This window comes from Diceros bicornis, chromosome 37 (genome assembly GCF_020826845.1).
Source record: "Diceros bicornis minor isolate mBicDic1 chromosome 37, mDicBic1.mat.cur, whole genome shotgun sequence".
Taxonomy (NCBI): domain Eukaryota; kingdom Metazoa; phylum Chordata; class Mammalia; order Perissodactyla; family Rhinocerotidae; genus Diceros; species Diceros bicornis.
Window position 1 is genome coordinate 24,816,501 of NC_080776.1, and position 16,933 is coordinate 24,833,433.

Here is a 16,933-nt window from a genome sequence, read left to right on the forward strand (position 1 = left end):
ATTTTGCCCTTTGCTGAGGTTCCGTGAGTAAGACATGGCTTCTGACACTAGAGGGGTGGGGCCACAGGGCAATTCTCAGCGAAGGGGTCCAAGGCCTGGGCGGATGCCCAAACAGCATCTATTACACGGTTTCTTAACCTGGAAATAGAGATGGCATTTATAAGCACGGCAACAGAGATGTAGTTTGTAAGGTAGAAAAAAAATGATAGATATGAGTTCAGGAAAATTCAAAACCACATAAAAGGAAAATAGTAAGTACTTTAAAAACACACAATATTTGTGAAAGTCATTCAATAAGTAAAGAAATCTTTAACATAGAATAATAAATAAGCAAAAATAAAAAATAGACAAAGAGCACAAGCTGGCAAGACAGACTTTCAGACTGTGTTGAATTCAAAAGCCAATGTGTCCACTTAGCAGCTGTGCAACTCAGGTCAATTAAGAAACCTCTCTGAGCCTCCAATGCCCTGCCTACAAAATGAAGAGCTCACATCAGCACTGAGAGGATTAAATGTGATGTGTGTCAGCAGAGAGCCCAGTCCCTGGCCTTGAAAAGCCATTGTGTATGTTACTGTCAGTCTTTTTACAACTATTTAGAATAAATTCAGTTTGTTTAAAATTTTAACTTCACTAATAATTTTTAAAATGAGGATAATGCAACATAAATTCTCATATACCAAATTACCAAATTTAATAAAACAAATACATCCTTATCAGACAGATAAGACATTTCAAAGACAATTAGCAGGAGCATAAATTGGTGTAACTTTTCTGGCGGGCAATTTGATGATGCATACCAAAAGACAAGGATGCATTTGGTCTTTGGTCCATATATTCCATTTCTTATCATTTGCTCAGAAGTAACAAAAAGATAATTGTGTAAATATCTATGCACAAGGTTACTTATCACTGTGTGGTTTGTATAGTGAAACAGTGGAAATAATGTAGGTGTCTAAAAAAGTGAGATGGTATAGCTGTGGTTCATGCACATCTACGAAAGATCACGCCTGTGTTAAAATGATGCTGCAGAATGACCATCAGCAACAAGAAACACCACTGTGATCTATTTAGTAAGTGACAACTAAACACTGGACACTGCTGACCACCTTCTCCTTCTTGAAATTCTCTCCTCCTCCAGCCCCTGGTTTCCAGAATCTACTTTGGTCTCCGGCTTCCTCTCTCCCATTCCCTGTGAATCCCACTGAAGGTTCTGCCCCTGGCTCTACCCTTATGTGCTGATGTTCCCCAGTGGCTGCCTTCTTTCTCTTTGCTCTCTACAGTCTGTCTCTCTGGTCAATAGCACTTGTATCCAAGGCTTTGACTGTACAGGGATTCCTCCCAAATCTATCGCCCAGCTGACTTCCTTTCTCTGCTTCAGATGTGTGGCTCTAAGTCTTGCTTCTTAGCTTACGCACCATAAGAACCTCAAAACCAGGAGTCATAATTTTCCTGACCACTCTATAACTCTTCATGTGTCCCCCGTCTCAAGGAATGGTTCCGCCATGCACCCAGTTCTATAACCCAGACAACTGGAAGTCATCGTCAGTTCACCCTTCTCCCTACCAGCCACATCGAGCCAGCCACAGAGTTCTCTCATTGTCTCTGCATCTCTTGGATCTCTCTGCTCCTTCCCACCCCAGTGGCACGGCCCTGGTTAGGGCCTTTATCATCTTTAGCTAGACTGTTAATAGCCTCCTTCCCTACCTCCCTGCTCCCGTTGACATAAACCTAACAGTTCATGACAATAGAAAGTGGGGAGTAGATTGTCCTGCTATACTGAAATATAATCATGTCATTTGCCTGCTTAAGTTTTTAGTCAATGTCACTTTGCCTTCACTGCATTAAACAAAAACTCTTTTGCATGACAAGCAGGGCCCTTTAAGACTTACTCTTTGTCTCTTTGTCCAGCCTCATCTCTACCATCTCAGAAAGGTCCAGCAATAACAAAGGTCATGTCTCCCGAACACCTTCCTCTCTCCAAAGCCTTCAATCATTTGCATGTGCTCAGGTACACACTGAGCAGAGATGCCTCATATTTCTAGACCCTGCTAACGTTCCAGCCCCACCTTTAGGTCTCCCCTGGTGTTCCCAGGGAGACTCAAATGTGCTTCTCCTCAACTCCCACTCTTCTTTATTCTCACCTCCATTGGAACAAATATTATCTTGTATTTACTTGTCTGTACATCTGCCTCTAAATGGTAGTTAAGAAAAAGGGCCAAAATTTTTCATTTTCTTATTCCTACCGCCTTTCACAGGGCCTGGTTCACAGAGGGCATCTCAGTCATTTGCATGCCTTTGTCAAAGCTCTTGCCATGTTGCACTGCAATTATTGAGTCCAAGTCTGTTTTCCCTACTAGACCAGTTAGACAAAGACTATCGTATTCATCATTGTCAACACAGAGTCCAGCAGAGCGACACACACATAGCACACAGCACCAAGAGGTAACAAACACCACAATTGTTGTTAGACATTAAAACGCACACCTACTCCCATCCACTCAAGCATGACAGTTCTTAAATCTACTTGGATTTTATAATTGCCAGATATGGTGATGACCAGAAGAGGCCAAATCCCCAAGCCTGGTTTGAGAAGGAGGACCTGGTCTGTAGCTTCCCTTCCAGAAGCTTCTTTGTCCAGGCACTTCGTTTATAAAAATGTGTTCGGCATTTGGCTCACGTCGCAGGTTGGTCTCCTCTTTCCTTGTGGCCCTGAATGTTCAGCATATCCAGGACACACTGCATTGCATCAGGTCTCTGTTCATTATTTATGAAAACAGCATTGCTGAACACAGTGAATCTTCAAACGACAATGACAAATCTCACAGTCAGGTACTTGTTTACCATAAGACCTCCAGACCTTGTCATCTGTCCCGTCCTTCTGTTGGGGTCACATTCAATGATCCTGAGGTCAAGAAGGGTCCATTTCCAGGCCGAAGCTGCAAAATGCCCAGTTGTATACAGTAGACCAGATACAGCAACAAGGAATTTTAACTCAGCGCCTCTAAACCAGAGATTGCAAACTGGTGACTCGGGGCCAGATTTGCTTAGAGGACATTTATTTGGCAGCAGTGTATTAAAATCTTTAAACTTGTAAGATGGGCATTTCTCCCTATGTGCCTCAAACCCTAGCTGTCCCTCCTCTGACTTACTCATCTATGAAACCTGCCCGGCTCTTGAAGGCATTTATATCTGTGACCCCATCTAATGCAAGAAGACTGAATGAGCTCCACACAGACACAGGGGATCAAGACGGGGGTGGTCTCTGAAATTAAGTCACAGTGGCTACTCTGGCTGCTAACACATTTCCTTGGCACTATTCCATTCCAGCCACTTTGAAAGATGTAGTGAGAAAGAGGGGGACCCTGGGGGCCAGGAGCCTAAGAAGGCATCAGCCTCACTGTCAGGGTGATTACAAGAGGGAGTGGCCTGAGGAGATCCATGCTGGTGAAGCTCCTCTCTGAAAACCAAAAATTAATTTCGGGTGGAGTTTGAGTAACAACTTCTGCCAAACAAGGGAATTACAGAGTCCCAATGAGACCCAGCAGACAGTTCCTATATTTCCACAGTAGATGAAAACGGGCTGCCCCAGCGAAGCCTATTGAACTACACCCGTCTATTTTTAGCCCTCCTCTCTGCCACGCTGGCAGATGCTCTCCTGCTAAATGGCAGGCAATGGGTTCCATGTGCACAAACTGGAATGCAGCAGCTGAAACGCTTCCAGGGGCCGAGTGCGTTTCCTTAAAAGGCATGAGAAAGTCAAATCTGATGGCTACAGGGACAAGAGCATGGACCCCAGGCGGAGGACAAATTTCCATCCTAGAGAGCTCTTCGGGGACAAGTGAACTAACTGGAACCTGCATATGAGCACCCTTTAAGTGAAAATAGGTTTTTATTTTGAAACTCAAATAAGGGTGAGGATTTGAGCCGATAGATAGGTTGCATTCTGGTCGTCTGAGGAAAGACAATCCCTGGGTGATTCATTTGTGGCCGAGACTTTAGAGCCACTCGTATAAACTCCCTTCAGACATTTACTTTACAAATCAAAGCTGTTTGGCCAGTTGGTTAGAGCTTGACACTAAACAGACCCAGTCCTCAGTTCAGGCCTTTCCCAGGGCGATTTCACAGAAGGAAATGGTTTTCTGAATATATTCTAAGACAATAGAATAGAATAGAATAGAATAGAATAGAATAGAACAGAACAGAATTAGAATGTATTTATTCTGAATAGTATAAAATGTAAGCATAAGTTTTTGTTTCTGGAAATGGTTAATATTTATTTTCACTATCCTGAAGTTGTATCTTATCATGAGTAGCACTAATTTCCTTGACTAGGTGGGAAATTCAACAAACTATTTATTGTGCCTAAATAGGGGCCAAGCGCTGTACTGCCAAAGCCCTCTTTTGCCCCTTTAAAGTAGAGAAAAACAAAGATGGAGAAATTCTTGAAGTCTTTTTGCACACCCCTACACTCATACTCAACCACCATACTGTTTTCCAAAACATTGTCATTGGTCACCAGCTTTCGATCTGGCCCAGGGATTAGTGAAGGCCACCAGAAAATCAGGAAGATGGGGAATTATGTGCAGGCTAGAGTGTCGGATACAGACCACCGACTTCCAAATCGAGAGATGCACCAAAGCAGGTGCCTCCTTGAGACAGTTGAGTTGACAGTCGCGAGTTTCCTGGGCCACAGGTGAGGGACCACAGTAGACTCTAAATGTCAGTAGGTCCCTTAGTTCATGTGCTTCCCTTTAACAGAAGTTGTCAAGCTTTGTTTCTGTTGTTCTGTTTTTTCTTTGGAAAACATCCAGAATTAATTTAGAAGAATAAAGTTTCTACCGTTAGACAAACTACACAGGGTTTGTTAAATGGCACATATCATCATGTGTCATGGATGCATACACACGAAGCCATGCACACACTGGATACACTCAGCGCACATCCTCCTCACCAGAGCCCAGGGATCTTCAGGTTACCGGGCCTAAAGGGAGGTGGGCTTGCTTGTCTAAGAGTAATGTCAGTCAGTCGTCTTGCCAATGATTGGCTTAGGACAGGCCACGTGAGCCAATTCTAACCAATGGAATGCCACGATGTCTGCTGGGGAGCTACTCGAGACGCTTTCTCACTGTCGTGAGAGATGGTCTTCCTTATCCTTTAAATATTGTGTTCAATGAGATCATCTTGCTACCAACCTGAGCGTGGAGCCCACACTGAAAATAGCAGAGAGAGAAGGAAAGAACCTGGATCCTTGATGATGTCATCTAATCGACCAATCCCAAAGCCCATGCCCTGGATTTCCTATGAAGTGGAGATAAAAATGTCCTCATGGGGCAAGCCAATTCCAGTTGAGATTCAGTTCCCTGGCTGCTGAGGGCATCTAATACACGTGTCAACATCTACATGAATCTTCTCTAGACTGCCCTGCCCTCGTCTCAGCAACATTCAATGCAGTTGAACACTCCATTTTCTGGAAACAGTTTCTTTTCAGGCTTTCCGTGACACCTTCTCTCTTGGTTTTCTTCTTATTGTTCTGGGCGCTCCTTCTTAGCCTCTTGGGCTGGGCCTGTCTCCTCTGCTGAGCCTCTAACTGTGAGCATGCCCAGAGCCTTCTCCTGACTCCCTTCCTCTTCCTTACCTACTCTCGCAAACTAGGTCATCTCATCTGGACTCATTGCTTAAAATATTACATATTCCCAAACTGCCAAAATTTATACCCCTAGCCCCAGCCCCTCGCCTGAACGTCAACTGCCTTCCTGACTCACCACTTGAAAGTTCAAGAGGCATCTCAAATTAAAATGCATCTGAGAGAACTCTTGATTATACTACCCCACCTCTAAAAAGAAGCAAATGGCAGCCCCAAAACGCCATTCCTCCCCTATCTTTCCTCATCTCGATAAAAGGCTTCATCAACCATTTCGTTTATTTTTCTTACCCACATGTCTAATTCATAAGCAAGTCCTGTTGATTCTACTCCCAAAATAAGTCCAAACCCATCCTCGCTTTTCCATCTCCATGGCCAATATCTGGTTCAACTCTCCATCTTCTCCAACTTCCTCTTCCTTATAGCGTTCTCCCCAATTCCTGGTGGGTCCCCAGTGGGATGGAGCCCCAGTGTTCACTGTCACTGCAGCTAGAGTGGAAACCTTCAAAATTAATGCACCTTTTGTTGACTTTTCTCTGTCTTGCTTCTCAATTCCCTCCCCAGATACCTTCCCAAACAAACTAGCTGCAATGAAAACTTAGTCGGGGGCTGCTTTTAGAGGACCCCAAACCAAGACTGGTTCACAAAAGGCCCGGCAATTCCTTGAACCAGAACTCCTTTCAAACACAACTGCTCTAATTTGAGTCTTTAAAAACAGAAATATTCTTTCTCAAGTATGTAGGCTACACCAATTTTTTTTGTATTGTGCTATTTCTGTTTCTAACATCTTCTGGAGAATTTGTGCAAGTACTAGATCTTCAGCACTCCTTTTGAATTCAAGCATACTTGGCTAGTTCCATCTGTGGATGCCAAAACCTCTTCTACTAGATGATTTTTTGCAACAGTGGCCTGAAGGTTTTCACGGACACCTCTGGCTTAAGGCAGGAAAACCGTATCTATTTCCCAGGGCGAATATTCTTTGGAAGTTGTCCTCAGTATGCACAAAGTTTCTTTCTTCTTTGGTTGTTTCACATTGCCCACTCACTATCAAATGTCTTTGGGCTATCGTGACTGGATTTTAAAATACTACTTCTTCAGTGTTTCACTCTTTTGCAATCAGGAATAATGTGGAAAAGGATCCTTGAACTGGTTCCACGCTGGGTCTCAGGACCTCTGAAGGACTGTCCAACTTTGGAGTCATGGTTCCAAACAAACAGGAAGACCTCCTGGGAATCTGATGGTGCTAAGAACAGCTTGCAACCAGCACTTCAGCTCCGAGGGAAGGCGGGAGGCCAGTCAGCATCAAAGCTCAGACCAGCAAATTAAAGTCAGATAAGAAACCGACCATTGGGCAGCACTTGGACCGTGGCCCAGAGACTCGGCACCATCGGCAGCCCCCAACTTCTCCAGAAGCTGCGCCCGGATGGATGGACCTGGAGAACCTGGCTCCTAAAGAACAGCTAGGTCCAGCTGGAAATCTGACAGCAAGGGAAATTTGGCAGGGAAATCTGAACCATTCTCTAAAAATGAATCACCTTGGGGGAAGAAATTTAAAGTTGATCTTGAGGGTTCATAATATTGGCTTCCTACAGAAAGATTGGCACCCATTCGCAGTTGTTGTGATTTTTTTTTTAATTATGTAGAAAGTTGTAAAGGGCCAGGGAGTGAGGAGCAGAAGGCACTTATATTCACAAATCCAACAGAGATGATGACGGAAGGACCGAAATGTACTAATAGTGGAGTCCAAACAGATGTCCCAATGACTCGGCCTCTGAAGCCCAAGCAGGCCACCCTCTGCACAGGCTGTAAACATAAGCCAGAAGGTCCAGCTTCTCTGAGTCCCTCCCCGAGCAAAGCAGCTCCGGACAATGAAAAAGAGATAGGAGAAACTGTAATAAAAGGAAGAGGGACGGCTAGCGAGACTTTCTGTCCACTGAGAGTAATAGCATGTCTCGGGTAGGGTGCTGAGGAGGGTATGCTTTGTGCTGGGAGAAGACATGGAGCCAGAGCTCAGATCCAGCTCAGCTCAGATCCAATCCGAAGCCCCTGGAGAATGACAGTGAGGCTCCTACAGGAACCCATACGTCCTTGGGAGCTCTGGGAGAGCTTCTGGGTCAGGATGACTTGCTGAGATACAGCCTCCATTAGGTCATCACTGGGTGAACTGGACCACTCTGACCCTCTCTTTCATCATCTGTAAAACTAGGATAATGACCACCACCCTACCAGACAGCACTGCCTGAGATAATGTGTGTGAAGTGCCCAGTACAGTGCCTGACACACAGCTGCTACTGGATAGAGGTGAACTGTGTAATTAAGGTCATGCTAGAACAGCCCAAAACCTCAGTACCAATAGTTTAGTTCTTGCTCACAAAATCCAAAGCAGGTGTTCTTTACCGGCAAGCCACCTCCACACACCCAGGCTGGAAGTTCTTTGAGACTGCCATGGAAAGAACTGGATGGGCTTTCGGGTCACGGGCATGCCAGGGTTCAAAGAAGGATGCAGAGTCCATGGCATGGTCTGGCAAAGGACAGGTCTTGGAAAGGTCCCCAGCTGTCAGAGGTCAGGAGTCCTGCAGCTCAGACCACAGTTTGCTGAACACAAAGTCAGGACAGATGATCTATCACAGGGTTTTGTTTTCGTTCCTTTGTGGGAATAAATGTGAAACACTGAGCACCAAAATTATATCAATTCTTGCATCTTTTAGATCAAAATGTACCCAGAGCCTACACTTCATTTCCTCTACTCTAGCTCTATTCTTGTCCACCACCACCGCTCATCTGAATTTCTGCCACAGCCTCGTCACTGGTGTCACCTCGCTGCTCTGGCATCTTGTCTACACACAGCAGCCAGGGCATCCCTTAAAACTCATAGAAGATCCTGTCTGTCCTCTTGAATGAGCTGCTGAACAATGGCTCCAGTGCCACTGAGTAAAAGCCGGCAGACTTACCCAAGCCGCCAGTGGCCCTATGGCCCCTTTCCCTCTCTGGCCACAGCCCAGCCCACGGCCTTCCTCCTACATTTGAGGCACTCTCCTTACTCTCAGGGTCCCCTCTGCGCAAAACTCTCTCCTCAGTTATCTGCTTGGAGGCCTCCTTCACCTTTTTCAGGCGTTTTTTCAAAGTCACCTTCTCAACAAGGCCCACGGTGGTCACCCTACTGAAATTTGGTAGTCGCTCCACCAAAGCTCTGCCAGCCCTGCTTGTTCTGCCTTCTCTGTCCCGCAGCCATTGTCGTCTGCCATGGCAGCACATCATTGGCTCCTTCATCACGTCTCTTGCATTTTGTTTGTCTCCTGCCATGAGAATGCCAGCCCATTGGTGGCAGGGATCAGTCGGTTTGATCACTAACGTATCCCAGAAGCCCAGAGCCGCACATACGACATGTTCAGAGTCTGTCAAATGAATTAATATAACCAACTGTCTCTGTAGAACAAAACAGAATTACATGGAAACGAGATCTTCCTGTAAAATTGAGAATCTAGTGTGGCCGAGCCCGTTCATTACTCCACCACTCCATTTTATAACCAATATTGGGGGGAAAGCAACTTCAAGATGAGGGTCTAGGAGTGTGGGAAGGGAAAGCATCCTCAGGACTGTTCCTGTGGCCCAGTGGGGTTCTTAGGACGGCAGCCCTCCCTCCAGCAGGTCTTGGCTCTGCACGTCGAGCGTCCCTGGTTTGGATCTAAGGTATGGCCACAGCGGGGTGTGTGCCCTCAGGCTCACCCAAAGTCTGGGTTTTCTCTTCCTCGGGGCCACCAGGTACTAATTGCATAAGAGCGAGATAGGAAAACAAGGAAATAGGAAAGGCAGCCGTGGTTATTCTTCTCCTCGGCACTTCCCACTCCTAACGTTTCATAGATGTATTTGTGTTGTCTGGTCCCCCCAACTACGTCAATTCCAGGAGAACTGCATTTCCAGCGCCTAGACCTGGATCTGGTGATAAATATTCAACAAATATTGTGGACTTGTGGAACAAAGGAATGAATGGTTAAGTGGTTCCATAAGCACAGATTATAAAACAATTTAAATTTACAAATAGTGCAATTCATATATGAAAATATCTTTTAATTTAAAATAACGATTTGCTAGAGATAACACGTTTATTTTAGAAAACAAAATCAAGTGTAGAGACATTTAAAGAACATTTCAATCACCATATCAAAATAGCCGTTGCTTAAATTTTGTTGTATTTGCTTTTAGTATTTTTAATTTGCAAAAGAGAAACACATATTTGTGTGTGTGCATGTACACATATATATATGAAATTATCATATTAAATATACATATTTGTATCCTTTTTTGACTTTCTATGATAAACATCGACTGATTAATTGCCTGGGCAATTTGCCAACACTATGACACAGTTAATAGCCATCCATCTTTTTCTTCTGTTGGTGAAGCATGGTATGTTTAAGCATGCCCCTCTTGTTGGCCATTTTGATGATCCCTAACTCATTTCCGTCATTGCAAATAGTACCATATTGAATATCCTTGAACATAATCTTTGTGCATCTTCGATTGCTTCCTTAGGATAAATTTCTACATATAAATTTACTGGGAGAAAAGTTATAAAAGCTCTCAATGCTCTTACACACACTGCCAGATGGGATAATGGAAATGCACATCGGGATTGTGCTGAGGGTCACATGGGTATATTCATTCGTCAAAGCTCATCAAACAATACACACAAAAGACTGCATTTTATTATATGTAAAGTTGATTTTTTTTTAATGTGATGGGGTGAATAGACCTCACACAAGACACCCACCCTTCCGCTATCTCTTGGGCTTTCGTTTTCCCAGTCAAGGCGCCCACGCCAAGCGGAAGGCCTGATCCGCCGTGAGGATGGAGGGGATTTTAAGCAGCTGAGTGAGGGTGGAGGAGGGGGTGATTTGAGGTAACTGTTGGGGGACTTTGGGCCTGAGACAGCTTGTTAAATGGCATTTGTGTGAAGTCAAACCATGGAATGTGTGATGAACCTTCTCTCCCATTCCCTCAAGAAGTCTTCTGTAAGATGCCCATTTGTCACTAACATGTAGCAGAGGCAGATTCACACACACTATTGGGGTGCCTTGGGGTGCCAAGTCTTCTTTCTAGGGGGGCGGGGGGCAAGGAGGGGAAATGCGGTGTTCCACCCATGGCTAAGGGGGTGGGGCCCAGAGCTCTTTGCTTATTAAGCTCCTACAAGAGGCTGGTATTGGGTGCCTGGTGGATCCCGTTTTCCCAGACTGGACCACCAAAGGTCCCAGCTCAGAGCACACTGCACTGAGTATACCACAGTCACTGCTGAGGTAGAAGAGGACCAGGAGAGAAGGTCACGGTGGTCTTTCAAGGGCAATGCAGTGCTTGTAAAGAGGCCACGCTCTTCTTTCACCTTCCATGGGGAAGGAGGACACTCACTCCCTGTGGCAGCAGGAAGGGACATTCAACTGACCCCTCCCTGAAGACAAAGCCCTAAGAGGAACACTCGCAGTTTGGGATGCGGGATAGTCTGAGTCATTCCCTCCCGCCACCACGGAGTCAGGGGCTGGAGATCTGCGCTCAACTGACCATGTGCTTGACCAGTGGCCCTGCGGGGGCAGCTCAGTGGTTGAGTGGAAAGAGGGAGGCCAGTTGATGCGGCAAGGTCATGTTAGTTTTCTGTGCATCATGTAACCCAAGAAGGCAGCTGGACGTGAGCTAACTTGCTTTACACTGTATCCTAAGAGGATGGTCTACTGGACAAAGACACTTCAGCACCAAGAGCCTGGGAGGAGGACTTCCCCCAACAAGGGGCTGTGAGAGGGGAGGAAGAGATTCACAAAAGCTGGATTGCCCAAGCTACGCCTCCACGGACTCTTCCAGAGAACCAATATGCCCCAAGAGAGAGCCAACATGGGGACCTTGGTGCAGAAGGAACCAACGGCAGGGCAGGGTCAGAGAGAGCAGCGGCAGAAACAGAAAATCAATTCCAACCTTGCCCCAGGAGTCCAGTGAGGAGCTCCAATGCAGAAGTCTATGAGCCTGGAGGATAAAGAGGAACATGCAGGAGAGCGAGCCATAGATGTCTCCACTCAAACGTCATCGAGTACCCTGAGTCCAGCCTGCACTGGGGTTCACAGGTTCACAGTGGAAAGGCTGTGAATAGTATCTGAGACTTAAGTTTTAAAATGAAGAGGACTCAGCCTTAAGATCCAGTAGTGATGGTTTTAATACCCAAAAGTGACTAGGAAGTGACAGAATTCAGCTGAAATCTCTTCACTAGAGCTGCTACCTAACTGTTAGTGGTGGATCAACTTAGCAGAGTTGGGAGCAGGTATTGGAAATGTGAAAACTGTGTTATGGGTTGAATTATGTCTCCCCAAAAAGATATATTGAGGTCCTAACTCCCTATACCTCAGGATGTGACCTTATTTGGAAATAGGGCCCTTGCAGATATAATTAGTTAAGATGAGATCATGCTAGAGTGGGGTGGGCCCTAATCCAGTGTGAATGGTGTCCTTATAAGAAGATGGCCATATGAGGGCAGTGGACACAGGAAGGAGCCATGTGGAGATGGAGGCAGAGATCAGAGTGATGGGGCTGCAACCAAAGAATCACCAGCAAGTAGGAAGAAGCAAGGAAAGATTCCCTTATGGGTTTCAGAGGCAGCATGGTCCTGCCAACATCTTGATTTTGGACTTCCAGCCCCCAGAGCCGTGAGAGAATAAATTTCTGTTGTTTCAAGCCACGCAATTTGTGGTACTTGGTTATGGCAGCCCCAGGAAACGAATGCAGATATTTCATGGTTTGTATTCCATCCACTACACCAGTACAGCTCCCTTTCTCCAGCCCCACTACATATGTGTCTTTGCTCCAACGGAATAAACTTGGCTTGAACACCCACATAGCCTGAGGGGAGGAATGCAGGCCTATGTGTGTGGATGGGTGCTGTTCCCATGGGCTGGAGAACTTTGGGATGACTGTCACTGAGAAAAGCACAGAATGCACGTTTTCCACCTAGGTTAATAGCCACTTAGAAGGAATGAATGATCATCACTGGGCTCTTTGTGGGTCCACTGGGTTGGCCTCATGCTAAAAGGGGGCCTTTCAAAGATAGGGAGGGGATCAGCATGACCTGGAGGACAGAGGTGGTCCAGGGGCCCCCCGACTGGGAGAGCTTCTCAGGAGTCCCGAAAGCTTTGCAATTTCCTCCTGAAACTGCCCTGATACTCAATTGGGCTCAGTCCCAACAAGATGAGGGTAAACTCAATCCCCAAAATCAGGGATTATGAAGTCCAGAGTCCTCCCCCAGATTCCTGCAAATTTCCAGTAGAAGTCTCCTCTGCCCTGCCATCCTTCCACTTCTCCCTGTCATCTTGACTTTCTCCCACATTGACTCAGGTGCAAAACTCAGTTCTCCCACCAGTTTCTATGCAGATGCACTCAATTTGAGTGCATTTGGAGAATTTGGAAATTGCAAAGATCTGGGTGGAAATCACAGGGAATGGTCTTTGCGACCTCCAGTCTCCCCTCATCTCCCTGGGACTCTACACACTCTCCTCCTCTCTCTCCTCTCAGTAGATTAACTGATAGCTTCATCCCCGATCTTATGTAAAACAGTTCTGCCCACAACCAAGGTCCCTGTAGCTCTGCCAGAAACTCTTATCAGAGTAGATAGGTTTTGACAAATTCAGTTTCCTTCCTAAGTGAAATTCAGGTACCATCTAAATATGTATTTGTTTGTTCCTTATGTTATGTCTGAAAAAAGAAGAAAAAGGTCTTTAAGGAAAGAAAAAAAGAAGACTTTATGCTTTGTTTTTGAGACTCCAGAAAAGGGATGGGGAGGGCTGGGCCAGCCGATTTTCATCTCTCAGCCACTGTGCGGTGGGAGCAAACTGAACCCCCGGGAAACAATTATTTTAAAGAGGCAAGGAAGGAGGCCAAGGCTCTGGGGCCCAAACAGAAGTTAGAGGAAAGGATGAAAGCCAGTCTGGCTCTTAAGACCAGAAAGACTCTTGGGGTCCCTAAGCAAGGAATGCGATCCACCTGGCCATGTAGCGCCCAAATGCAAGTGGGCTGAATCCACCTGGTCTCCTGGCACACTGTCTGATAGAGCACTTTGCTCCCTCCAATGGAAACAAAAGAGTGGTGCCCAGGACCATGGGCCTGGACCAGGCCCAATTGCCCTGGTCTGGGGTGATTCTGACAACAGGTGCTATGGAAACAAACAGCCAATAACATCAAACCCATGACACTTTCAATATACTTTATTAAAAAGTTTCTTTGTATAAATTTCCTAAAAATTTTAAAATTAAAATTAAACCCCCCCCCGCACAAAAAAAAAAAAAAAACCCACACAACGTTAGAGGAATGCCAAAAATATTCTCTATGATGACTTTCTTCTCATTCTTTAATTAAGGCATTGGTCCCACAACAGTGCACAAAGATTAAGAGATTTTGCTTCCTTCTAACTAGATCATTTGTTAGAGGCTTTAGAAAAAGGAAATTAGCTCGAAATCTAATCCGGGAAATTGGGGGGAAAATGAAAAAGTTGGATTCCCATACACAGGCTTTCCATCTAAAGTCATGCTTAATCAAGAGGGGAAGAAACGAAGCAAGCAGAAGTATACAGAGTAGCTGTGAAGTTTGGGGTTATTTTCTAGACCTTGCATATGCCTGAAACAGGCATAACGTGAAACTCCAGAGGGAATTAGAATTTACAGAAATGTTCACATAAACACCAGCAGTGGGTAACTATTACACGACGTTCAAAGTATACAATATAACTGCCTGGAGACAGAGAGCGTTGGGTCCACAGACACATTTAGCACCATATTGATAGGTCATGCGCAGAACGTTTCCCTCCAAGTTCGAGTGTAAATCAAAGCATGAAATGGTACAGTGCAAGGGAATCTACACCCAGAGCTTCTACAAAGACGACTTGCAAATGGCTAACTCCTTCTTCAAGAGGTATGTGTCACCAGTCGGCCATGCTTAGGTCCCAATTGCAGCGATGACTCCAGGGTTGACAAGCACTGAGCATGGATGGAGGAGGTGGGTGGGGTGAGGGTGGGAGAGAAGAGGAGGGGGAAAAGCCACATTACTGAACGAAAAGAATTATATTTCTCATGAAAATGTTCTATGGCCTCTTGTTTTCATCCCTAATCTCACTTTTCTGCTCAATACCTTCAGTGGTTCCCCAGGAGCTTCTTGGCCTGGAGTTTGGGGCTCTCTGTGAAATCTGAGCCCATGCTCTCACCTGGCATCGACTGCCAGGACTAGATGCAAAGTGAACCCTTCCATTCTGGCATTGGCCCCAGCCTCTCGGTGAAGCAGTTCTGATTTTATTACCAGTTGAGTTGCCCAACATAATGGAGATATTGGATGGCCCAAATGTCAACATTATTATTTAGAGGAAGCAAAATTATTTAAAGATGAATATATAGGGGTTACTTATCTTTGGTGTTATCATAATTATTCATTATATTATTTTCCTAATAATCATCTTTGTCACAATACTTTATAAGTAACAGGGACTTAGTAACATTTCTGAAGAGTGAGGAGTAGTTGGCCATGTGTTTCTTCATTGGCAAGAATATAAGTATACAAGTATGTTTTTTAGGAAATAATTCAGAAAATTAATTTCACGTCTTTTATTTGCATATCTTCCTTATCTGAAGATACAATTTATCTTCTTTTTCACATATATCATAATCATTGTAATTCAAATATCTTAAAAAGGTAAATTATTGGCCTAGGTCTTTTATCTTATTTGCAAAAGCCACAAACACAAAAGAACAATCACTTACCAGGAGCGCAAACCTTTTCACATTCTTTCTGTGACTCAAATCTGTTTTTGTTTCCACCGCAGCCTCCATACCAGAATCTGGCACAGCTTTTGGTCTCTGAATCATAGTACCATTTTAACATAAATTTCCTGCAAGTTCCTTCTTCTTTTGGCAACTTACATATATCTTTAATAATAAGATGAGAAAAGAGCATTAATTAGAACGTGCAAGTTATTCTGCTCCCAGCACGAGAGGCTGAAGATCTAGTCACAATGCTGTCAGAGACAGAAAAGAGAAGAGTTTCAAGGATGAACGCTCCCTTACCCTCACCAGGCCTCAGTTTCCTCACTGTCAAATGGACATAAGAACCACCTGTAGCTTTGTGAGCAATAAATGCAATCAGATCGATGAAAGTATTTTAAAAACTGCCCTCAGAATTCCAAATGTTGGCTACCATTATTGGATAATTTAAGATGAAATGAACTGCGTTTTTCCATTTCCAGTCCTGGGCCATTTACTCTCCAATTCCATCAATGCTAAAACCTCGGAGAAGAAACTGAATTTTAAAACCTTGGAGTTTTCTACTCCTTGCAAAATAGCAATTAAGTTCAGTCAGAGAGTAGTTCAAAAAGAAGGCCATATATTTCAGTACAAGCCAAGTAGACAAAAAATAAAAGTTAAAGTGGAAAATAAAAATCCTTTATGAGTGTGTGTATATGTGTGCACACGTTTGCGTGTAGCCAAGCGCCTTTGTGACCTGCCAAGTTAAACAAGTAAGTAAAAAGAAGCGCTAACACTGATGTAAAATTCACAACAGCAAAAATGTTACAGAGCAAAGCTATTTGAAGACAGAGAAGCATTCTTTTTCCAGTTAAGGAAGTTTATGTTTTAAATGCATACTTCTAACGCAGTCCAGCTGCAAAGTCAAAGCTATGGTCTCTTCAATGCCTGGAAAGAAACATTTACAGTTCTCACACAGTAAAACTTCTGTTTACAGAGTGTTCTGGCAAACTCCAGATTGTCCTGGGAAAGAGAAGCATTAATGTCAACCGTTATTGGAAAGTTTGAAAAATGTAAACCTTCTTTTGACAAAACTCTCTAGAATGGATAATGCTATGTGTTTACGTGAGTTGCTGACATGCCTGAATCACCTGGCCTCCCCACACAGGGCTGACATCTCCATGGGCCTTTATCCCCAGCTCCGTGGGTTGCTCAGAGCTGCAGAGGTGGTGAGCATCTGCAGTTCTGATTGATACCAAGGAGTAAAAGGAAAACCTCAGTCTTTAGGTAGAGAGCCAAAGCTTGGGTCAACCATAACAGACCAGACTCAAAGGAGCACAGGATTGAGGCTCACAATTGGTCTAACACACTCCCGCAGAGGTCACCCAAGCATGAAAATTGGTGGCTCCACAACTATAACCTCTCCTATTTACAGACCCTCTTAGAGGCCCAGAAAGCCAGTGGCACTACCAAGAGCCTTTGAAGACCCAATGAAGACAGAATAAAATGAGAATTTACGAAAACAACTTCCTTCTTCTCA

At 44.7% G+C, this 16,933-nt stretch overlaps 1 protein-coding gene across 1 annotated transcript in view; it reads right to left on the reverse strand.

Moving 5' to 3' along the window:
• Nucleotides 1–14,194: 14,194 nt before the first annotated feature.
• The window catches only part of COL6A3 (collagen type VI alpha 3 chain), a 67,462-nt gene continuing 64,723 nt past the window's right edge, over nucleotides 14,195–16,933 (reverse strand). The window contains exons 42-43 of the mRNA XM_058533281.1: nucleotides 15,415–15,579; nucleotides 14,195–14,640 (exon numbers count right to left, since the gene is read on the reverse strand). Of these exons, the coding sequence (XP_058389264.1) occupies nucleotides 14,600–14,640; nucleotides 15,415–15,579 (206 nt within the window). The 3' untranslated portion in view covers nucleotides 14,195–14,599. The remainder of the gene's footprint in view (nucleotides 14,641–15,414; nucleotides 15,580–16,933) is intronic.